Source organism: Elephas maximus, chromosome 16 (assembly GCF_024166365.1).
Source record: "Elephas maximus indicus isolate mEleMax1 chromosome 16, mEleMax1 primary haplotype, whole genome shotgun sequence".
Classification (NCBI taxonomy): domain Eukaryota; kingdom Metazoa; phylum Chordata; class Mammalia; order Proboscidea; family Elephantidae; genus Elephas; species Elephas maximus.
In genome coordinates this window covers 28,125,676-28,151,432 of record NC_064834.1, presented here as the reverse complement: position 1 = coordinate 28,151,432, position 25,757 = coordinate 28,125,676, and the positions used below count along the sequence as shown (strand labels likewise).

General features: G+C 37.1%; 1 protein-coding gene across 8 annotated transcripts in view; it reads right to left on the bottom strand.

Moving 5' to 3' along the window:
- The window catches only part of ANK3 (ankyrin 3), a 706,927-nt gene that overhangs the window by 12,843 nt on the left and 668,327 nt on the right, over window positions 1-25,757 (bottom strand). For 3 of the 8 annotated variants that reach the window (XM_049855206.1, XM_049855207.1, XM_049855208.1), the window contains 6 exons: window positions 25,223-25,297; window positions 21,531-21,662; window positions 20,436-20,579; window positions 17,401-17,709; window positions 17,031-17,121; window positions 13,163-13,541 (listed from right to left, as the gene is read on the bottom strand). In XM_049855206.1, coding sequence (XP_049711163.1) covers window positions 13,163-13,541; window positions 17,031-17,121; window positions 17,401-17,709; window positions 20,436-20,579; window positions 21,531-21,662; window positions 25,223-25,297 — 1,130 coding nt within the window. Of the gene's footprint in view, window positions 1-10,652; window positions 11,363-13,162; window positions 13,542-17,030; window positions 17,710-20,435; window positions 20,580-21,530; window positions 21,663-25,222; window positions 25,298-25,757 lie in introns of those variants that run through there. The other 5 variants (XM_049855204.1, XM_049855209.1, XM_049855205.1 and 2 more) reach the window with 4 other exon arrangements.

The following is a 25,757-nucleotide window of genomic DNA, read 5'->3' as shown; positions in this document are numbered from 1 at the left end:
CAGCTTTCTAACCAGCACAGTGGAAACGGGCTGTTGTAAACCCATTATAGGAAAGTGTTATAAACCCAAATAGGGAAACACTCCGAAGGTCAAGATGGGGGAATTCAGATTCCCCCCCTAGAATATGGTGGAGGGAAAAATGTAAAGGTTTGATGTAAGGATCTTGGACTGCAGCTTTTACCATGCTAACATTTAAGCCCAAGTATTTGCTCTAAAGGAATACTCTGAATTAGTGTTGAGAGCAGGCACTCAGCTGAACACAAAGCATTGGGTGGGGAATGGGTGCTACCAAGGGATTTATTTGGTGGGGGAGGGTTTTAACTTTTTCTCCCTAGAACTGGCACGTTCTATCCCCCGTGAGTGAATTTATTTCTGTGAAAACTCTAAAGACATTTTTAGAAATCACATTAAAGAATGTCAAGAAGAAAAGTCTTTTTCTTCATCAAACGCCAACACGTCAAAGCAGCACACACGTCAGGCTGCCACACGCTGCAGAGGCCAGCCTGTCAGCAGCGTTTTCTAGGGAGTTCACAAAGCTTTTATCCTCTACTTTCTCCTTGGCAATCCCTCTCCATTACCACGTCACCATGTTTTCTCTCTTGTGGGATAAGAATTCGTCTTATCACTTTCCGAGTGATCTGTAGGAAGCAACAGTGAAGAGCAGAGATTTGTCTTTTTTTTTTTTCAGTTTCAAAGGGCAACACTACAGCAAACAATCAGCAGTTTCGTAAATGCAGAAAATCTAAATTCCAAGAGAAGCATGAAATCTCCGTGATTATTACTTTTCTGGTGATGAGGTTGCCTTCTTCGTCGGTAAACTGTTCTTCTGTGACAGACTCACCAGGGATGTTTTTTGCTTCCTCGCCCTAAAGGATGTGGCATAGAGATTAGCAATACGCTAGATGGGCAGAGTTCCATACCACTTCACACACCACACACATGCTCTGAGGAATTTTAGAAAAAGAAGATAAATTCTACTTGCTACTCCAGTGCAAGGGGTAAAAAACAGACTGCTGGTAGTTATTTAGCAGTTAACAACATTCAAAGCATTAAAATTTAGGAATGTACAAGATGGTTAGCAAGAAGTTCTAAGAAGGAAGAATTTGAAAATGTGTAATTATAGAATGCACTTATACACTGATACGCAAACCAACAGGTTTTATTTGTGAAAAAAAAAAAAAAAAGGTTTTAGCTGAAGCTTAGTGCTCTAATTAGATCATCCCACTCTGAGCACAAAGTATTTATTCACTGAAAAAGAAAAAAAAAAAAATCCAGCCCCTTGCTGTCAAGTCAATGCTGAGTCATAGCAAGCCTACAGGACAGGGTAGAACTGCCCCAGGGTCTCCAGGGAGCGGTTGGTGGATTTAAACTGTCCCATTTGATTAGCAGCCAAACACTTAACTACTGTGCCACCAGGGTCCCCAAATCTCCAGAGGAAGATTTTGGTGGGCTGAGTTTTGTCTAATTTGAATTAAGATGTACCTTGGTTGGGGCATTCTATTTATCACACTTGGTTGGTTGGTGTCATTTAAAATTTCGTTTACTAAGTGTAATACATAGTTTTTCGAGGGCTATGAGAAAAGTTGAGAGTATAAGGAAATGTTACTTTCCCAAGCCTTTGCAGATCTACAATAAATGAGAATAACTGTGTCTGATGAAGAATTCTGCCTTCAAGTGAAGGTGTCTATGTGATGCCTGATTATCTGACCTCCACTGCCATAGACAAAAAGTTAGTGCCTAAGTAACTCAAGATTATATCTTTCAGTTACCGACTCTCATCTGTCAAAGGTCTTCCTTTAAACACTCCTTTAAGGGGATGTCTGAAAAATGGCATAAATTCTTACTCTTCAGGGTGGGTTTGTATTTTTTGTGCTTATAACCAATTTGATGGGTTTAGATGGTTCCTTAATACCTCTCAGCTAGCTCTGATTGTATAATGAGAAAAACCACTCAAGAGGCCAAAAGTGGGACTGTATCTGCAAGACATTACCTTCTTCATTAGTGTTCAAATTCAGTGTTGGGCCACTTATAGTTTGGGGGAACAAGGACAAATATAGTAAATTCAGAACAGTATTCCGGGGACCTATTGTTAGTCAAACTTTTTGTTGAAAAGGTGACCTAGATAATGCTATAGTACACCTGTGATTTTTCTGGGAAAAACGGCAGATCACAAAAAAGACAGCTACATTTCTGGGAGAACTACAATTTCTAACTCGTTAAACGTTACTGACATGGAAAAGGTAATGCCTCTGATAATTTTGTCACTGCTAGCCAACAATGGGTACCCTGGTAGCAAAGTGGCTAAGCATTTAGCTGCTAACCAAAAGGTCGGCAGTTCAAATCCAAGAGCTGCTCCTTGGAAACCCTATGGGGCCAGTTATATTCTGTCCTATAAGGTCTCTATGAGTCAGAATCAACTCAACGGCAACAGGTTTGGTTTGGTTTAGCCAACGATGAGAAAATTCTATGAGTGCTTTTGTCACAACCAGTAGAAAGGTAGTTCTGGTTGACAATGACAGAGTAAAGATTAAAACACTATCTTGTTTTGCTAACAAAATCTGTTGTTTTTCTTTTTACAAACCAAACCAAAAAAACCCAAACCCACTGCTATCAAGTCGGTTCTGACTCATAGCAACCCTACAGGACAGAGTAGAACTGCCCCATAGGGTTTCCAGTGAGCGGCTGGTGAATTTGAACTGCTGACCTTTTGGTTAGCAGCTGAGCTCTTAACCACTGTGCCACCAGGGGCCCTTTTTTTATGAAGTGACTTTATATTCTTATAGATTATGGGCTCATGATAATGGGTAGGACATATGACTCATTTTACCTCACTGTGGTAGAGGTTGGACCAAAATAAAACAAGATTTTTCTTGCTGCTCATGTTTAATTCACCCTGAATCTTGCTTATGACTAGTTTGAAGTATAAGTAAAAGAAAGAAGGAAATTGGACAAATGTAGAGGTCTCATATCTAAATGCACTAAAACTTGCAACATGTTTTTATGGGGGTATTATTTATATTTCTTATGTTTGGTTTGGAAACCCTGGTGGCGTAGTGGTTAAATGCTATAGCTGCTAACCAAAGGGTCGGCAGTTCAAATCCGCCAGGCGCTCCCTGGAAAACTCTATGGGGCAGTTCTACTCTGTCCTATAGGGTCGCTATGAGTTGGAATCGATTCGACAGCACTGGGTTCTGGGTTTATGTTTGGTTTTATATGTTTAGTTAATATCCATAATTTTATTTTAAAAGTAAAGGTATAAAGATGACAGAAAAGCCAGTGAAAGGTCATGGGAGGTTCTACTGCATTCTAATCATGAATGAGGAAATGTTTTTGAGCCAACTCTCGGGCATGTCCAGCTCTTTGAGTGGTAGACAATTCAGGGGTCCCACGAAAATCCAGCTAAATAGAATCCTATTGGATATGGTCATAAATGGATCTTTTTGTGGGAAAGGATGACAGTTTTTAAATTTAGACAGTTTCTGAAAGAAATATAAGTGTATAAGCAAAGTGAATACATACAAGTAGACTGATTTATGGTAATAGCCTTAAAAAAGCAAAGCCCTACTTATAAATTATATGCCATATAGGGTGCTGAGAATTATTCTGGTACATAGGCATTTTTTTTTTTCATACAGACTTGGATTCCATATAATTCAAGGTAAAGATATATCTTTATCTTAAATGTTTATTAAATATAGCCAATTACTGCTTTAGTTAAGGCCAAAACAAACTGGATTGTGTAGAAAGTCACTAATTGGGAGAGTGGATTAGTTGGGAGTTCACTGAAAGAGTAAATTCATGAAATGTTTTTTTAAAAAACTCATACATCTTTAATTCTGTCGCATATATCAGAGTCATAAGCTAGAGCAAGTTTTACCAAGGAGAGGTCACTGGGGCCTCTCTTTGAGGAAAGAGAATCATCTTATTAGTTTCTAAAGTTCTTGAAAAGAGTTTGTGTACTTTTAAGTAAACAAAATTTCCACCCTCGGTCTTGCTGACACCAATATTTTTGGCAACCTACTTGCCCTTTTTTTCCCATCTCAAAGGAAAATTACAGCACACGTGGTATGACAGTATCACCCCTGGTGGCCACCTTAATGACGACTAACTGTACTTCCCTTTTAGATCCCTGCTGGAAGCACTGTGCTTTATAATTTCCTTTCCTCTCTCCTTGGATTTTTGAATAAAATTTATAACATGAAATGTACCAATTTGCTTTGATGTAGACAACATTACAACTTGAACTTCCCAAATATGTACATGTACAGACACAACAGTGCCATTCAGTCAACTCTGACTCATAGCGAACCTATACTACGGGGTAAAACTGCCCCATAGGGTTTCCTAGGCTGTAATCTTCACGGGAACAGATCACCAGGTCTTTTCTCCTGTGCAGCTGCTGGGGGGTTCCAACTGCCAACCTTTTGGTTAACAGCCAAGTGCTTAACCATTGTACCACCATGGTTCCCACACATACACACCATCAAGTTGAATCCAATTCATGATGACCCCAAGTGTGTCACCGTGGAACTGTGCTTCACAGGGTTTTCAAGGGTGGTTTTTCAGCGGTAGATTGCCAGGCCTTTCATCCAAGGCACCACTGGGTGGATTCAAATCTCCAACCTTTGGTTAGTGGCTAAGCGTGCTAACCATCTGCAGCACCCAGGAACTAACTATCCATCTATCCACCCACCCACCCATAAACACACACTTCAGTGTTGTTTGTAGAGTGGGGAGAAAAGAAATAATTATCTGCCAACAGAGGAATGGACAAAATAAATGGAAGTGTGTTTAGTCGTCACAAAAGAATGAGATCTACATTTATAGAGACATCAAAACAGATCTACCACTTTTATATTAAGTGCAAAAAAGTTACTAAGCAGTATGTGTACTATAACCCATTTTTATAATCTAAAATCCACAAGCTGGGCATGTGTGTACATGTCATGTATATATTGGTATATGTGTACAAAAACAGCCTGAAGCGGGCCAACTGTTACCTTTGGAAAATGGAATGGGCAGATAGGACTTTATATACTCTTCAATTGCTTGATTTTGGGAGAACATACGTGTAAACTTATTTAGAAAGTGAGTACGAAAATACAAGTAAACTGCACAGTAATACTGGAGTTACTTGAATCTTGACAAACTTTGTACTGGTTTGTGAGTTGGTTTAAATTTTTACATTTTCACTCCATTTGCTTAGCAAATAATATAAACAAGCTTGCAGGGCTGGTTAATATACTTGAATTCAGCTGTTGCCAACCATTTGAAGCCACTGTGATCTTATCAGGAGCCCTGGTGGCACAGTTGTTAAAGCAACTGACGGCAAACCAAAAAGTCGGCAGTTCAAAACCACCAGCAGTTCTGCAGGAGAAAAATGTGGCAGCCTGCTTCCGTAGAGATCTACAGCCTTGCAAACCCCATGGGGTTGCTGTGAGTTGGAATCGACTGGATGGCAGTGGGTTTCATTTTAGGGTTTATGATTTTATCAAATTGTAATAGAAGTAAGTGAATATGCTGATAAACTAAAAAAAAAAAAAAAAAGCCCCCAAATGGGGGAATGTGTTAGTTTCATTTATTTTATAAAGATTTGAAAGTAAAAAACTTTGTAAAAAACGAATGAGTCCATATATAAAATTAAAGACAGAAAAATTATAAGATTATGATTTTACATCACTTACCTCACTTATTATACAAATTTAATCACTAAGAAGATGAATTTGCCCTGGCTTGTAACGGAATCCTGGCCATACCTCCTGCTTCCCTTAGGCGGCACTTCCCAGCCAAAATTTTCTCTGGGCAAGATGCAACAACCCCAAAAGAGTTTTCAGCTGTGAGATTCTAAGTGCTAGGAGGGATAAGGATAGCAAACAGTATGCTTGTTCAGTCCAGGCTGGAGAGCCTCCATAAAGTAGGTCACATTCCCAGCATTCCAGCCCCATCAAATAGTTTTTCCAAGCATGACAGCCCAGTGCTGCCCTCTTCTAGGCCACTAGAAAGGGCTGAATTACCAAATGCCTGATGCAGTCTAGGCAGAGAGATTCCTTTTTTGTTTTGGAAGAGAAAGTACATAGTATTGTGGAAAAAGTAGGTAGATGGCAATGCACTAGAAGGCTTAGGGATTGGGTTCTGGTCACAGAGCTGCTACTCCCTAGCTGTGTGACTTTAGGTAAATCATCTCCAAGCCTTGGTTTTGTCAACTAGAAAAAGGAGTGATTTTAGTCTTGATGGCCCCTTTGGGTCCTAACATTCTCATTTCATTTTTTGACAGAGGTAGCTTCCATGTGGTATTTCCCTTATACTACTGCAGCTCTCTGAGCTTTTTCACATTGCAACTGCCTCAATCAATATTCTACACAGAAAAAAATACTGACCAGAAATCATTCTATGTATCTTACAGTTTTTTTCCTTATACCTATAGCTTCTAGTTATAATCACAGCTGTTTTTTACCTTTTGATTTCTCAGTCACATATCAAAGACATTTCTTAAAGACTGTCTGAATGATTCTGATGTTTATACTATGTTCCTCCCCAGTTATAAAACCCATTCTCTGACATTTCCACTCAATCTCCCTAAAATTACTCTAACTGCAAGAAGTAGAGGTTTGAGTAGAATACAGGCTCCTGTGTTTTGTAACATCATAAGGTATTTTGGTCTTTTTTAAACTTAAGTTCTCAATAAAAAAAAAATGTGTATGTATGTATGTAAATATATGTATACACACATGCACATATAAGTAACTATATATATTAAGCTCAAATCCATAAATAATTCTCTCTAATACAATAACTTAAAAGCCAACTTGCTCATACATGTCTAGAATTTGAGGAGACCAAAAGAAATAGCCCTCATTCACTTGGGGGGCGGGGAAGGTCAATGTTGTTATTGTTTTGTCTTCTTTAGAGAAAACTTGTTTAACTCCTCTCTCCCTCCCTTCCATAATGGGCAGTTGTTATAAAGGAATGAGATGGATTTGAATGAAATATGAATATGGTATATGTTAAGCAACAAAAGCAAGTTACAAAATGATACATATGGTGTGCTTTTTCTTGACATTTCACTTTAAAATATCATTTCTTGAAGATATTGATTATGGACTAGCAAAGGTTATATAGCTTTAACAACTTTAGAACAGTTATTTATTTATTTTTTGCCCCTAATCCCAGGGAATATGTGCCAGGTGACTGATGATGAGTATTACAGTTTGCGGGTTAAATATTTGTAAATATGCCAGACAACACTAAGTAATTTGGCTTGTGGGTAATAAATAATTTAGCTGGCCTTTGTCCCAGGTTCCTGGTAGGTTACCTCTAAACCCTTGGAATTTCCTGAATGATCAGAGACCCTTTGTTATTCATGGTGGGCCCCTCCATAGTTTGTACTAACTAGATGACTCAGGATGGTGGCTAGCCACTCCAGAAAGACTAACCATGTGATCAGAAGTTTGGTAGGAGTTTTGGAGATTGAGTTCAATCATGTGGTCAATATTGAATCAATCGTGCCTAGATAATGAAACCTCAGTAAAGACTCTGGACAAAGAGACTCCAGTGAGCTCTCCTGACTGACAATATTCTGAGTACATCAATGTGCTAGGAGGGTGACATACCTGGAGAAACAGAAGCTTTGAATTTGGGACCTTTCTAGACTTTGCCCTATGTGTCTCTCACTTCGGCGGGTTCTGATTTTTTATCTTTTTGCTATGTTCTATTTTTTTTTTTTTTTTAAAACACCTTATAATTTCTGACAGTTGTTCTAGTGAATTACTGAACCTGAGATGGGAATGGGAACCCCCAAAATTTAGCTAGTTGGTCAGAATTAAGAGTGTCCTGGGGGTTCCTGAGCTTATGGCTTATGTCCTGAGGATGTAAGAGAATGCTGGAATTTGTAGCCAGCTGTTTAGAAGTGAAGGTGGCCCTGGAAAGACTTGGCAGTCTGGAGGACTATACCCTGAACCTATGAAGCTTGGCCTAACTCTGGAGAGTTGTTAGAATTCACTTACTTGCCTATGTGGAATTCTCAAAGAAGTAATTCATGCCTTTCAATTATAGTGTTGGTGAAGAATACTGAATATACCATGGACTACCAGAAGAACAAACAAATCTGTCTTGGAAGAAATACAGCCAGAAGGCTCCTTAGAAGGGAGGATAGCACAAGACTTTGTCTCAGGTACTCTGGAGTGGACATGTTATCAGGAAGGACCAATCATTGGAGAAGAATATCATAATCGGTAAAGCAGAGGGTCAGTGAAAGGGATGAAGACCCTCAATGAGATGGACTGATGCAGTGGCTGCAACGATGGGCTCAAGCACAATAATGATTGTGAGGATAGCGCAGGACAGGGCAGTGTTTTGTTCTGTTGTACAGAGGGTCGCTAGCTATGAGTTGGAACTGACTCAACAGCACCTAACAATAACAGTGAGCTCAGAGTTGATTTGGGGATAGCCCAGGATTTAGACAAGAACTTATTTTCTTCTCTAATGTTTCCAAAGTGTCAGAAAAACTACACTAAATCAGATTTGGGAAATTTTCTTTTCTTCTTTCATCTGATCGTTATGAAAAGTAGAAGCAGAAGGGTTAAAAAGTTTTGAACACCTAAATCAACTTCTCTGCTCTCTGCAGGATCTCTTGACACTTTGGGATTAGATAATACATTTGATAAATGGTCTCTCAATAGTAACTTCCCTTCCTTTCTCTTCAGAGCTGCCAACCAAGGAGCCAATCAAGTTATCTGGGCCACAATCAAAGGCCTGTGCATCAAAAATGGCTCCCTAGTTCTCTCTGCACTCAGTTATTCTAACATCAAGAAAGAGCTTTCTAAAGACAGTAATGAAGACACTCGGCAGACTGCAAGGAACGTTCTACAAGACCTTGCCATGGATGAGTTCAGTGCTTCAAAGGCCTCTGTGGGTAAATCAGGGAGATTCATTCATAGTGTTTTCAACTGTGCTATATAACAGGGACAGTTACATTTTCTTCAAAAATTTCTCCCTATTTTAGTAGTTAGTTAATACTTAAAAATACAGCTTGATCTTTATTATAAGTTTTTGCTTGACTTGCATTTTGTCACAGACATTCATGCCAGGCTATAACCCCATCTCTGCCACTGACTGATAATGAAGAATTGGTTTTCATCTAAAAACTGTACATGCAGTTGGAACCTGAGACTGAGGAAGAAGCCCTTTAATTCTTCCATTCTCTTCCTTCTTTATCTTAATACTTCATTACAGCCTCATGAACCGCTCTAACCAAGATAGAATCTTTGTTCACACATATAATGCGTCTCCAAGGAAAGCAGAGTACAAATGCCAAGAATTCTCAGTATTGGCAAAACTCAGACTTCTTTGACACACGTCAAACACAGGCCTAGATAGAACACTCACTACCATGCAACATGGCTTTTTTGTTTCATCATTGTTTTAAAAACTGTCAAATGTGCAAAGAAACAAATATAGGGCCATTTAGTCATCAAGCATGCTAAATTTTCAAAACAACAAGAAAAGAGTTTCTAATAATACAACAATGCCTCTCAAGACGATCCAGCTGCAGGATACCTTTATAATCAAACGTCGGCGAATAACTCGTGTAGTGACTCTCTGTTCCTCCCCTGAGCTGGAATCACTCTCACTGTCTTTAAAGTCCTAGTAAATGCATTTTTAGTACAATTTTACCATCACATTAAAAACATTCTGAGGAGAGAAATCAGGGAACAATTACTTGCTGTTCTTCCCTCCCCCAAGGAAAATCATGACGTGTATTTGTGAAACTCTTACAAATTTTAAGTGGAAGGAAAATTTGGAGCAGAATTCTAGATATGAAATTACACTTAGAGAAATTATTCTAAATGAAGTGAAGATCAAAATAATTAAAAATTACTAGCAACAATTATAGAGCCTTTTTGGCATCAGTAACTACATGCTACTAATTATTAAAGAAACATATTCATTTGATTTGAATGAATAACCCTGGAGGGTGGGGCACATTTCACTTGATCTACAGAAAGGAGCATACTATTTCCAATTTTTAGAAAAATTTGGTCAGATTTGACAACTTCAGCAAACGCTATGTTGAACTTCAGAGGAAGTAAAAAGTCTACGTCAGCATAATTTAGCATTTATGTTTACGTATATCAGTAGTTTTTACCAACGTACTTGGTGCTCAGTAAGATCTAGTCGAATGAAGGAATAATGTAAACATGTAAAAGCTTTAAAGAATTGATAAGAAATTAGAAAAAGCACATTTTATAGACAAGAGTATGGATGTACAGTAAGGATAAGAATAAGGAGAAACTACCAAGTAGCAAACAGTTCCTAATTCAAGGGGAAAAAATATTTTCCTTCTACTTAAATGCCATGAAGGGTATTCACTGAATGAGTTTATTTCTCACTTTAATGGTGGGATTCTGAAAATCTAGTATTTTTATTTTCTCACTTTACTAGTTACCTCAATCTAATAGTTCTAGAGACAGGAGATATACTTAACAGAAGATAAAATGAATGGCACCATATTTTTTTTACAAATAAGTAAAATTGCTATAGGAAGTACAAATACCAGATGATTTTTGAGATAAATTTTTCACCAAAAATAAATTTGAAACATATTTTTAAATGTTACAGTATTATCAACCTCAACTTAAGACATTTAACATCTGATCAAAATATCCCTGTACATAATACAATGTCAAAAGGAAATAATTTTCAACTTCTTTATAAAAATATTCTCTATTATTGCAAAATTCCCTATTTTAAAAAATTTTCAGGAAAGGACAGGGAATTCAGGACATTTAGAATGATCCAAGTACTGTGAAAGGAGGCTCTGCTAGGCTCAAAAAAGCAGAAAAAGGTAAGAAGTATTCATATTGATGAAAGAAAATAATTACCACTAAGCATTCAAGGATTAATGGATTGAATGAGACAAAGGGGAAAAATTCAGTCTGAACTACCTATACATGAAATCTTACACTGAGGAAAGGTTTTCACTTGGGGAAAATTCAAAAGCAGATGAACATACGTTAAATGCACAATCAAAAAACCTAGATGTTGGTTACTTCATCATTCCATCGAGAGTCATCTGACACCTGCCCCTTACACATAAGAAAAAAGCGGCCATTTGGCCAGTGTTCCAATGGACTCTCTGCTAACCCTAAGGTGGCGGGTAGAGAGACTGTAAGCAGAATCCCAGATCAGGATTCCTTTTAGAGAATGGTCTAGGAAATGGCAAAGGGGAAACTAGGAGACCAAATGGGATCTTCTCATCACTCCTTGCCATGGGTTGCTGCACAGAAAGAGGTGGAAAATAGCAGATTTTTACCTTGTAACAGCAGGCAGCCATCCATGTATGAGCCGCACCCGGACTTTTGACCTGATTTTTTAGAGGACAAAAAGGGGGCTGTTTTCTGAGATCATACATCAGATGACCTAGTCGGTTGCTACTGCACTATGGTCTGGCCACAAAAGACACAATCTAAATATCTTTGGATTTCTTGTGAGGTCAGGCTCGTATCTTCTGGAAGCTTTCACTCCATATGAATGCCTATGGTCATGAAGCCTTTCTGCACCGAGGAAGGACCAGTGATGACCAATACTAAACAAACTCATTTATAAGAAATCTTAAACACTTTGTCTATTTTCCATTACTAATGAACTCAGCTGAGTTTCCATTCAGGGTTAAGACTTTCATTTTTAAACCGTCTTTATTCCTTCTTAATGGCCAGCATATACACATAATGGTGCTTATTTACATTATAATCTACTTTCAGAACATTTCTGTTGATTTTTAATAGGCTTTTGCAGAATAAATCTTCACAGTTCAGTTATCCTTATTGCTCCTCCCTATATATTTCCGCGAGCTCATTTTAAAAGGGAGCATTCCATCCAAACTAATACTGCTTAAATATACTGAGTCAACTGAAAGAAATCAATACTCAAAACCAAGTTGGTGAGTAAGGAAGTCAAAGAAAGACTCAAACAGAAAAGTTTAAAGAAAAAAAACAGAGAAGAACTGATTCAGTCAATGATTATTGGTGGCGGTAGAGTAATCACATATTTAAGTGATACCCTAAAATAATGCCCACCTCATTAATGACCGCCTTCACAAACAACACACAGCTAACAGGGAAAAAATAGAGTTTTACTTGCTCTCAATTTCCCCTCTAACAAGCAGGAAAATGGTCAAAAGATAGCCTGCAGATGGGAAAAGGACACGAAAGGGAAACACTGATAATTACCTCCTGAGTGACTGGGAGTTGACTAGAAGTTTTTCTAAACCTTGACTTAATCATTGACTCATTATTTTAGAAAAGATTTGTTTTCTCCTCCCAAGACACTGTGGTAAAACAGCAAATGCTACTTATTCTGATACATAACATGTGACTATCACCTAGTTCATGAAAAAATGTGAAAAGCAGTAAAAAAAAAAAAAAGATAGATCTGATTTTATTTTCTAATACCCATTTACCAGTCATAATTTCAGTTTAAAATTTTAGATATCTAAAAATGGTATACCTCAACGAATAAAAACAATCTATTAGATGGTAACACAAAAGCCTTAAGTACAAAGAGCAAGCAATTCTATCACGGTAAGGTTTTAAAATTATTGAAAACAAATAAGATCATTACCAAATGAAATGTAAAAATTATTGAAAATACTTCTAACTTAAAATTTCTAACTGCTAGCAACCAGATCATTTTAGGCTTGGAAATTTTGTTTCTTCAATTTCAAAAACACCATGCCTTTCAGAAAAAAGACCTTACCGGGTAGAACTCCAAGATGGAGTCAGATGCTTATAGATTCTCTAAATTATATAAAAGGACCAGAAGTACTATCCTCCTTCCATAAGGAGACTGGGTTGGGAGTTAGGAAACCTATATCCCACACAAAATACTGGACCTTAAGCTAGTTACTTAATATCTCTGTTATTCTTTCCTCCTGGAAAATGGCTAAAGACACGTTTATTCCTTTTTCCAACCTGATGAATGAAGGTATGATCAAATGACATATGTTTTACTTAATACTTTACCCCCACCATTAGTGCTACGACTTCACACATTTATAACGAAATAGTAAAGAACCTTGGGCCCATTGCCACAGATTTATCAAAAGAAGCGAAGCATCAGTAATTTCAACTTCAATGAGAGGACACTAGACAACCAGGTGACATACCTTTTGCTCAGACCCACTGGACCCCTCTTCTTCATGGAGGTTGAGGCGTGGCTTGCCATCTGCAGGAGCAGTCCTACTCATCTTTTTCATACTGACAGGCACACAGGGTTTAGGCTCTTCTATTACAAGCTTGCTGCTTTCTTCCAGAGATTTCTGATATGCCGCTAGTGATGATGGTGGTTCCTCAACACGACCAGATACGTGCGTTTTTGGTTTCAGAGTTTCCTTAGCACTCTGTTTTCCGATATCATTTTGGGATTCTGAAAAGTAAGATTTTGTCTTTGCTTCTGAAGTGGCTTCTGCATGGCTTCCATTTGCTTCAAATTTTCCAGGCTCTCCTTTGAGATATGAGGTAATCGAATCCCTGCACTGGTCAGGGCTACAAAAGAGAAAATGCACACATTTACAATGGCAACACATGACGGAAAGGCTTCAGAAGCTGCAGAAGTTTAACAATCATGCTTTTAACTGTTTCTGAAGGCATAAAATAGAAAGGCAGGAAAAATCTGGTCACTCAGTCTCAAAGTGTGAGGGACTATCATGGGCGTGGGGCTGAGGAGGAGCTACATAGGCTCTAGGCATCCCGCACACCCCAGCTCCCAACCTGGCTAGCTCTGCTGCCATTTTTTTATTTCCATCAAAGTTTTATGGCTACTTGGATTCTGTATCTTGAAAGGTTATCCCAAGAGGTTCATGAATATACCTAGAGTTCTAATCTAAAAAGGAAGGATATTTCAAAATGCTTAAAATGCCAGGGATAGAAACTGCTGACCAAAGACAAGTACTTGTAATAAAAATTCTAGCATCCCCAAGAAACCCAAATTTTAGTTCTTTGCGTATGTTTTCCATTGCAAATATTGCCATAATGCTTTTCCAACCATAAAAAACTTACTTCCTCCACTCCTGATCTCTGCTGACTTCTCCCACTGGTGATCAGTGTGCTACTGCACACCCTTTGCTTCTATTTACTCTGAGGTCAGTTTTCCTTTTAACTATTAAAAACGTTTCTCTTCTAACACTCTCTGAAATCGACTTCTAATTTTTCCTGATGTTAGTATAGACTATTCCTTTTATTTTGTAACTGGTGTATTCTTTTTAGTGTCTTTGCTTATTACCTGTGTGTGTACTTATACACACACACTGAAACCTGTGAGACCCAGAACTCGATGGGACTGCCTTGTTTTTACGGGCCTCTCAAGTTTTCTGCCTTTGACAGGGTGCAGTCCTACCACTTTTCTATCACTCGTTTTAGTGGAAAATATTTGAGTTTTTCTTCTCTAACAGGTTTCTGCCTTACACTTATACAGGTTCCAGCTTTTATAGGTTTTATATATAGCGTTACAGTGTGTGTGTGTATACTTTTATTTTTTAATAGTACTTTGGGTGAAGGTTTACAGAACTAGCTTCTCATTAAACAGCACGTATATTGTTTTATGACATTAGTTAACAACCCTAAGACATGTCAACACTCTCCCTTTTGACCTTGGGTTCCCCATTACCAGGTTTTCTGTCCTCTCCTGCGTTCTAGTCTTTGCCCCTGCACTGGTGTGCCCCTTTAGTTTCATTTTGTTTTACAGGCCTGAGTAATCTTTGGATGAAGGGTAAACCACATAAGTGACTTCATTACTGAGCTAAAGGGTCTCCAGGGGCCACAGGGATCTTGGACTTTCTCCAGTCTCTGTCAGGCCAGTAAGCCTGGTCTTTTTTTTTGTGAGGTTGAATTTTGTTCTACATTTTCTCCAGCTCTGTCTGGGACCCTCTATTGTGATCCCTGTCAGAGCAGTCAGTGGTGGTAGCCAGGCACCAGTCTGGAGGAGGCCGTGGTAGTTGTGGTCCATTAGTCTTTTGGACTAATCTTTCCCTTGTGTCTTTAGTTTTCTTCATTCTCTCTTGCTCCCGAAGGGGTGAGACCAGTGGAGTATTTTAGGTGATCACTATCATGGATTGAATTGTGTCCCCCCAAAATATGTGTCAACTTGGTTAGGCCATGATTCCCAGTATTGTGCGGTTGTTCTCCATTTTGTGATTGTAATTTTATGTTAAAGACTAGGGCGGGATCGTAACACCCTTTACCCAGGTCACATCCCTGATCCAATGTAAAGGTAGTTTCCCTGGGTTGTGGCCTGCACCACTCTTTTTCTCTCAAGAGATAAAAAGGAAAGGGAAGCGGGGGGCAGGGGAGGAGGAACCTCATACTACCAAAAAAGCAGTGCTGGGAGCACAGCGTGTCCTTTGGACCCGGGCTTCCTATGAGGAGAAACTCCTAATCCGGGGGAAGACTGATGAGAAAGCCAACAGAGAGAGAAAGCCTGCCCCTGGAGCTGATGCCCTGAATTTGGACTTTTAGCTTACTTTACTGTGAGGAAATAAACTTCTCTTTGTTAAAGCCATTCACTTGTGGTATTTCTGTTATAGCAGCACTAGATGACTGAGACAACTGCTCACAGGCTTTTAGGACCCCAGCCGCTACTTACTAAAGTAGAATATAGAATAGTTTCTTTAAAAACTGTGTTATGCCAATTGAGCTAGATGTTCCCTGACCATGGTCCCCCTGGCCCTCAGCCTAGTAATTTGGTCCCTCAGGGAGTCTAGATGTGTCTATGGTGCTTATCATCTGAACACATTCTTTTTTAAAAAATACCAATGCATGTCTAAGGTCAAAAGTCAAAAAGTCCTACATAATGTGAAGATCCTGTAACACATGCCTTTATGACTTGTGTTTAAATTTCCATTCCCTAGTCTATACTGCTTGCGAATCCACAAGGCGCCCCTTGGAAACCCTATGGGGCAGTTCTACCCTGTCCTGTAGGGTCGCTATAAGTTGGAATCGACTCGATGACAATGGGTTTGGTTTTTGGATTATTACTGAGAGACTATTTTTTGGGTCAGGCACTTGGTACACATGCTACACACTTTCTTTTTCAATCCATGAAACAGATTGAGGTAAGTAGTATTTTATTCTTAAAGATGATTAAAGTGACATTCTTGGATCTTAGAAGTATATACCTGATATCACCAAGTATAAACCTGGTAACAGTAGGATTTTAAACCAATGTCTGGGACGCCAGATTTTTTTTTTTTTTAGAGTGGGGCCAGTAGCACATTGTATAGAGACACAAACCATATTCACGGTCAGGTAATTATTTTGGTTATAAACAAATTTCTATCATGGTAATGCTATTTAAAGAGGCATATATCCTATATGTTTCTAATTATGTAAAATAATATTCATGTAGAAAAAAGGAAGGTATATAAAAAACGTTAACAGTACTTTCCTTTATATAGCTGGAGGTTAGATAATTTTTCTTTTTGCTTCTCTGCGTTTTCTACGTTAAGACATTTAAAAAAATGTGCACAGAAGAAAGGAAATATACCAATAATTTTACGGTGATTATTGCCAGGTAGTGGGAGTATACTGATTTTTTTCATCTGTACTCTTAAATTTGTTATAATAAGCATATTTATGTTTGTAATCAAGAAACAGAAATGCTTATATTTCTAAAACACTTGGACTTTTATTAAATTATTTTGAATGAGTATTAATTACTGGTTATATGAAAAAATAATACAAGTATTATTAAACTAAACTAAAAAGAGTAGTCTTCTAAATGAAAGGAATGTATACATCTTGGCACGTGTATTAAATTTTTTTTGCATTTTTGAGCTCTCAATAGTTTTGAGAATTATATTTTAAAGTAAATTTCCCTTTCCAGATTAGCATAATGAACAAACTTTTAAAGCAGGAATTATCCTCAAACTGGAACGGTAATTTAGAAAACAAAGCATTGCTTAAAAAAGAATATACTGAAAACAAACTATTAATATGTAACCTGTGTTTCACTTTCCTTTTTCTTAAATAGAGCCATACCTGTCATCCAGTCGATCTAGTAACCCACCAGTTACTCTCCGAGCTTGAGCAAGGGACTCTAGGTTTCCACTTGATGTCTCGTTCTGCCAACCTGTAATTGAAGACATTTCCCGTTCTGCTTGCTGAACACGTTTAAGAATAGCCTGTACTTTTTCTTCTGTCATCTCCTCAGACTCAACTCCTTCTTCAAGTTGAATGTCCTCAAATAGACATTTGAATTTTTCTTCCGTCATCTCCTCATCAGGACCAGATTTTTCTTTCTCCTGCTGCTCAGAGCTTACTCCTACTTTTCTATGCTGTTTCAATGGTTCTGCTGGCTTAACATCTTTTGGGACCCCAGCCAAACTTCCAAGGTATTGAGGATACTCACTCAGACATACATCCTCCAAATGGCTCTCATCTACATCCATTGCTCCAGGCATTTCTGTTAAAGGCACTGAATCTTCCAGTTTGCTGTCTTCTACAGAAGTGTCTTCAGCAGTTACAACTGGAGGTCCATCTGCTGAATGCTCTATGTTTCCCTGGGAAGGCACTAGCCCATCACTCAGTCTACTGGGGGTTCTAAGGGGAGACTCTATGCTAGAGAGATCACTAAAATAATCATCTTGCTGAAAAGGGGTGGGTGGTATGTAGTGTAACCCTGTGGGGGTTTCCAGTTCCACTTGAAGGGAAGGATAACCTATGGAAGACAGTACATATGGACTAACTGGAATGAAATAGAGCACATCAAACAAAACATATGAATGACTAAAATTATACAGCAAGTATGAAAATGTATGATGAATTACAGATTAATGTTGATAAATTTATTGGTTTAGTTCAATTAAATATAACACAATGGAATAACAAGCCTAGTGCAAACTACAATAAAATAAAATACTGATTAAGATATGATTTGTTTCTACCGATTCTGGCAATTTTAATATAATGACATAAATAAATAAGCTAATTTAATCCAATATAAAGTTAGTTGTCATCATATGATACATTTATTTCATGGCCCAATTTATTATTTTCCTACTTTTAGCATGCAATATCTATATTGTGGTAGAATGAATACAGCAACCACAAGAAACCAATTTTTGGAAATAATTACAACTTATTTTAAAAACTGTACATATTAGCAATGCAACCGAACTCTAATTCTTATTTCACATGAAATTTACAGCAAAGAAAAATGAATTTAATGTCTGGAAGGAAATGATTATTAGATTGTAGAGGAGTGGCACTGGGAAAAAAAAAATCTAAAAAGATGTTTTAGGAAAAGGATTTAAAAAGCTGAGACAAAGCAAGAATTGTTAAGTTTTCAGGTGTCATAATGTGACAGACAGATGAAAGGGCTGTGGTGTGTATGGAGGTCTCAGTGAGCTTGGTGACAGAGTTTCAGTCAGAACCACAAACCAAATAAAGAGGAAAAAGAAATGATACACAACAAACACAGGAGAGAAACCACTGGCAAAGGGCACACTGAAGATTCACAAGAACAATATGAAACATGGAGGTTTCTTGCCAGCTACACCATGGGGCGGGAGGGAGCAGTATCCTTGTCTTAAACATTACTACATGGACTAGGGAAGTCTTTTTCTGCTTCAGCAAAGAGAAAAGTCAACAAAGGTCTGGTCATGGTGAGGAAAGGAACTTCCACAAAAGTTCAAAGGAGAGACAGGGGAAAAAAAAAAAAAGGCAACGAAGCAAATTTTCTGAATCATTGGTCTATAAAACTAACGGCTAATTTTCCATCCTTCAGAGACAAATACCAACTTGGCTTTTTGTTGTAAACTTTAACTGCTATAACCCACTGCCCTTGAGTCGATTTCGACTCATAGCGACCCTACAGGACAGAGTAGAACTGCCCCACAGAGTTTCCAAGGAGCGCCTGGTGGATCTGAACTGCCAACCTCTTGGTTAGCAGCCGTAGCACTTAACCACTATGCCACCAGGGTTTCCACGTAACTGCTATAGGTAAGTGAATACGTTTTTCAGTTACGGTCACCTACATACCAGTTTGTTGAAAAGTTGGCTAAAATTAGCTTAAGTTTATAATCTGCATAAGTAAAATTTAGTTTAAATACATGTTCCTAAGTGTCCCTAAGAATTTTTAAACAAGGAATATAAAATATTAAGGGATAGCAGCAAAAAGCACTTCAGAATTTATTTTAATGCTATTCAAATTTAAAAATGTTAAATGCACCTTTCAAGTCCACTGAATACTTCCATTGTTTTCTGGTGATCTTTTTTGTTGGAACTACTTTTCTTAAAATATTTTTTCCTAAATTTATAAACTCTTACTTGGCAACAATTCAGAATTTGATATGACACTAGCACAAAAAAGAGTCTGGATACCATTATATGGCCTCATACATAACACAAGATCCTGAAAAGAGCATTTTTTTTAAGGCTCTATAGCATTTATAAGCTTAAAAAGAAACCACTTTCAACATTATTACCCATCATGTTTATATTATGTGGAAACAAGATATGCTTTAGATTTTTTGAGAATTTGAGATCTTTTGCCACAGAACATAAGTTAGAAGTTGTTGATTCTTGTTAGTCTAACTTTGCCAGTTTGAAAATGGAAAAGTCACCATATTTTAAAAGCTTGGAATAGAAAAATATTCCTGCCCTTCTTCCTGTCTCCACACCATAAACAGTTTTTATTCAGAATTCATTGTAGGAATAAGCTTCCATTTTTTGAAGACCATAATAAAAAGATATGTTTTTCTTAATACTCTGATGGAAAATGCCCCAATTTACATAAGGAAGGAGAGATAATTATACAAATTAAGCTAATGTGAGGGAGTTACTACTATGTTATTAACATCTGTACTCACTGAACTAGAAATTATGCTGCTTTTATATATGATAGATCCAGTATGATTTTTCTAAAGAATAAATGGCAGCATATACAGTTAAAATGATGCTAAATAAAGCTCTGATTTGATTGCTATGTTATACTTTTTCAGTTCACACTTTAGTACTCTGTCCCAGAACAGTAATTCACCATTAATAATTTGCATGCTATACATTTAAGCTTGACCCAATACCTTGCTTACTTGGTAAAATGGCTTACAATTTGCTTTTACCTTTATATGAATAAAGGAGATCACTAGTTTTTTGGTTAAAGTAAAAATGAAAAAATTCATGTATTCTCCTTTGGTCATAAAAAATATCTGAAATACTGTTTCAGATAACTTTTTATACCTCATTATTATTATTTTTTTATAACAGATACATTTACCAAGTTAGCTCTGTTATCAGAGTATTTATTTGCAGTCTCTGGCTGTGAAAATGAGAAATTAAGTCAAGTGAATCACTTCAGTTGGTTTTCAGTGACTGCCTTGTCCAACTGTACTTTCAGATTTTATCAAAATGATGAAATAAATAATGAACAGTAAATTCAATTACCATCAACAGGGTCATGGAAAACATTGTTCTCATCTGCAAAACTCCTGGTGCCTGAAATGTTTCCATAATCAAATATTGGGCCTTCCAGCAGAGTCACTATATCTATTCGATTAATTTTTGTCAAGACTGCAGTTAAGGCATCAGCTGAAAAGGAGAACAACAACAACAAAAAGGCTGAAAACCCAATTAAGAAATTACATTTTCTTCCAGTAAGCACAATACGTACACAAAGGCATGATTTTTGTGACCCTCCCCACGTTAGCTCCTCCCTACACCAGCTCTGCAACATCACTACCTGGCGGGCGTAGAGTGCTCCCTGCTGCAGGGAAGACATGCTTCGTCTTAAGAATCACCTTGTGGAAGCTGTCTGGGACAACACCAGCATTCACTGCACTGTTACAGAGCATATGGGCCTCAAAATAACTAGACTCCTTTTAGCTACAAGGGGATCCAATACACTTTAACCAAGTTCTATGCCTTTAAAAATGCCAAAATAGGCCACCCTCAAAATTCAATGCTTAACATTTTAACGACTTACTAAGGTCAGGCTGACACAGGCAAACAAACCCACAGTCACTTACTCCACACTGTTGTGGATTGGTATTTGCCGTAGTATAGCACCCCCATGAAACAAAACAAAAAATATTAGAGAATTTTTGCCACCACAGACCAAGGCAAATACAATGATTTGGTTACCTAACTTTACCCTATCCCTCCTTCTCCACCGCCCTGCCTATCTACCTATGGCCATGACAGTGGCTTCAGAGTGTTTTTGATAACCACGCCATGATTTAACAGCTAGAACTGTGTTTTAGTTTTGATGGCCACTGAACTACGGGCAAAATGCAAAAAATCCCCTCTACTTGCTTTCTCAAAAGCATCCAAAATGCAAAAGTTTAGAGTATCAGCACTAAATTACAGAAGTGTAACTTCAAATGACTTGCCATCACTTTATGATTGCTCTGATCTAGTTTTCTATATTAAAAATTATAGAAAACTAAGAACAGTATTCCAAATGAATATAAGAGTAGGCTTATCTAATAAAATATTGCATAGATGCAGTTTTGCAAGTTAAAGTAATGTAACTCGGCATACTTGTAGCATTTTTTCCATCTCTGGTAACCCATTTTTTTAATAACATGAAGCTTTGAGAAATTAAAGAATTAGGGTTTTCCACGCGTATTTGATTGATTTCATCCACGGAAAAATTCAATTCCCTTGCCAGTTCTGTAAAAAAGAAAAAGAGTTACTAGGATTTCATGTTCTATTTTTGTCATATATATTTCATAAAAGTAATGCTCAATTGCCATACACACACACAAAGGAAGTTTATAGTAAAGCCTGAGGACAGCCCTGGTCATTACCTTTACAGCCTTGATTTCACAGGAAGTAGTGCTCATACACAGGAAGTGACTTAATTCTCTTAAGAGAATAAAAGAGGATGTTACTTGATTCTTTTAATTCAGACAAATTATTCTCTACAATTTGGGCAAACTGCATATAACTGTAGGGGTACAGCTCATAAACATGGGCACAAGAAAGGGCTGGTCCTAGGCAATTTTCATAAAGTGCACCTTTTATTCACTATTCTGCTCTACGAGGTCACTATGAGTTGGAACTGACTCCGTGGCCATGGGTTTGGGTTTTTTTGGGCTAGTATATAGCTTCATTTTATATAGCTTCAAGTCTCATGAAGGATACTCGGATAGGCTAAATCAAGATTCCAAGTTTGATCGTCATACATAATATGCCGCCACTTTTGTAAAAAACGAGAGAGGTACCTTTCTATCCATCTACGTGTATATACAATATTCAATCTTGTAAATGCCGATAGTGTCTTTGGAAAGATACATACGAGTATTAATGGCTGCCTTGAGGGAGGGAAACAGAGGCAAAGGTGGAAAGGAGACTTACTTTTCACTCCTTATATATATTTGTATAATTTGAAAAAAAAAATTACAGGTGTTTATTACCTTAAATGAGTATAGAAAGTAAAATGGAAAAAATTGGTCAAGATTCTATCCCCCTTAAGTAAACTGGAAAAGATTCCCAGCAGTCTGGCAAAATGCATTCACACACTCAAAAAAATTCGTATCCTTTGATCAAGTGATTCACTTCTAGGAGTCTATCCTGACAACACATACAGGTGTAAAAAATAATTTATATACATGAATGTTCAGGGTAGGCTTGTACTAGTGAAAAATGAAAACAATCCAAATGTTGAACAAAAGAAGAGTTAATTAATCTAAGGCACTGACTTGAAAACCTTTTTGATCATGACCTACAGTTAGGAATACACTGTATATCACAGTGACTATATAACTGAAACCAGATCTTCATGGAGCAAAATTTAGCCTTAATACATGTAATTCACATTTTTTTTTCCTATTCTATTCCATTTAAAAACAAAAAGTTTTGAATTCATTTCATCACTCACTAATGCACTGTGTCCCACATCATTATATGGTAATGTCTACTGGCTATGCTATCATCCATTAACACTGTGGTAACAAAATATTTAGCTTTATAGAAAACTATGTAATTACAAATAAAAAAACAAAAAACTATTGTATATCCAAAAATATAAAAGACTTCTAAAAAAAAATTGAAGTACATTAAGATGTTAACAGTGGTTCTGAGGGACAGATTTAAATTTTGCTCTTCTAATTTTTCTAATTTCATTGAGAATACAGTAATTCTAATTAGAAAATTATTTTTTTTAACTTCCTCTTAGCTTTTAAGAGGTAATTCTCCCCCTGCCCAACAAGACCTCATGACCAAACTGCAACCCTTGCGTGGAGTGTCAATGAAGAGCAAAGACACAGCATCACTAAGAATTTTATAGCATGCTAAGTGAAATTTTAGTTCACTGCACACGTTCAGAGGTTGAGAATGGTGGTAGGGTTGGGGGTGATGTAATACCAATGTTGAAGAAATTCTAGCGCAGTCTTGCCAAAAATAGTTCTGTATTTGGTTATTCTTATGCCACCTCTTCTCCAAAAATTTAAAAAGAGCTGTATTTGCTTTAGAAAAAAGAAATCTAATATTCATGGGCATATATATTACTGCAAAATCAATATTTGCACCAGTACATTTTCAGATTACAATGTACAGTGCTAAAGTATAATTATTATTAATTTGACTGTTGGCAAATATTTATATGTAATGAACTGCTATTAACTCTCAGCCACCCACAATAGATAACTCAAATCGTCTGTCTTTTCAAAGATCAAGTAGGCTCCTGGTCATTAGCTACGTGCCTGAGAACATGAACTAGGTGGAAGGAGGGTTTGATATGTGGTTGTGGGGAAAGGGAGCGTGGGGAGTACTGAGAACATTCAAAGTAAAAATGCACCTTCTTCTCACTTATCGACTATCTCATTATCTGACGTTTCGCATTTATGACAAAAGTAAAAAATCTACCATCTGACTATTTTGCGCATTAATGATATTCATCTGGCAATAACAAACACCAAGGTTTTGAGGCAAGGGTAATACTGGCTTCGAGGGTTCACGTTATACGTCAGCTTGGCGGGCCATGCTTATCAGTGGTTTGACAGTTATGTAATGATGTAATTTGGCAGTTATGTAATGATAATAGTCATTCTCCATTTTGTGATCTGATGTAGTCATCCTCTATTTTTGCTTAACACCAATTCTGCGTAATGACCTGGTCTTTGGAACCTAATCATGTCGATAAGTGAGGAGGGGGTGTATTTAGACGAGCTAGTTTTCCATATCTAGTTTCATATTCTCCCTTTTAATAATGTAGATAATTATTTACCCAAGTATGGAAGGTATACTGCTGCTGGTATACAAGGTGACTTTAAATGTGGGGAAAAAAAAATTTAGCTATTGTGTTTTTGGCTGTGCATTTAAAAATGTATATTCTACCTGTCAAGACTCTCAGATTCATCTGAGATAGGACTTTAGGGCCCATTAACATCAAAACTAAAGACAGAATTGTCTCATTGATACAGAACCTCATTTTTATATTTAATCAAGTGAAATCAAGCCAAATACTCAATTTTCTACACACTGGTCGTGTGTAAATGGTTCCATCCATTTCATATAAGAACTCAACTACTTTTTAAATTGAATAGATTTGTGTCCTATCTTATTTTAATTAAAAATTTAAGCTTACTGCCATTCTTTTTTTTGTTTATATAATTATTGCAAATGACCCTGTTTTCCATTATCAAAGTAAAAGTTTTCCTTCTAAAAAAATCTTTGAACATATAGGCGAGTCCATTTAAAAAAAAGCATATAGACAGTGTTATGTGTATCACAAATATTGTGAATATGACTCACAAATGACTAAAATTTGTGAAACCCAGGCATAAGTTAATTGAACTGTTTGCCTAAGAGAGTTGCTCTAAGGGCATGTATAATGTTAAATAGTTTGGATTATTTAAAAGTGACAGACCTTAGCTTTGTTTTCCTTTATGCCACAAAATACATTTGCTATTAGGTAAAGTATTTTAAAGTATCACCAGAAATGGCATTGTGAAGAAAGTGCTTAAATTCAAGGTAAAATGAGATTTTAAATTCTATTCCCTAGTGTATGTATGTGTGTATATATATATATACACACATACACACATATATAAAAATCTTGGGGAATGTATACAAGGTGCTGTCACTAATTTTATGTGGGCAGACAGAATTATGGGTGATAAAAATGTTTATTATTTTTTGCTTGTTTCTATTTTTTATAATGAACTGCTTCTGCATAAGGCAAAAATTGAGAAACTGCATTTGTTTCATTCAGGAGTGTATACACTTACCTGTCCAACTAAGTCCCAGGTGATCGGCTACTATTGCCATCCTGATATCTGTCCGTTCACATGGACTCTGTGGACCTAAGATTTACAATTTCTTAATTAAAATAAATATCAAGAAAGATGCGATACTGGAAAATTGCTTTTAGAAGTTCTCAGATTTTACAGAGAGACTAATGCTAACACTGTACATTTAAATGTGTCCTAATCACCTACATGAACACTTCTCTTTTCACATGGCTCACTTATTTTTCACCTACATCAGGCCAAATGTCAGACTACATGGATGCTCAATGTCATGGAACTGAACATGCTGACAAGCTAGCTACTTTACAACAGTTACAGAATTGTTGTGTTGTGAAAACACCATGATGGGATGTCAACATCTGTGCTTTTACTTTGACAGAATCATATCCGTTCACACAATAAAAAAAAGTTGCTCATCTTGAATGACACCGATATATCTTCAGCATGCTTCCCTAGCTGTCTACAGTGTAGTTTGATTCAAAGGAAGAAAGAAGAGTGTATAAGACAGCACATA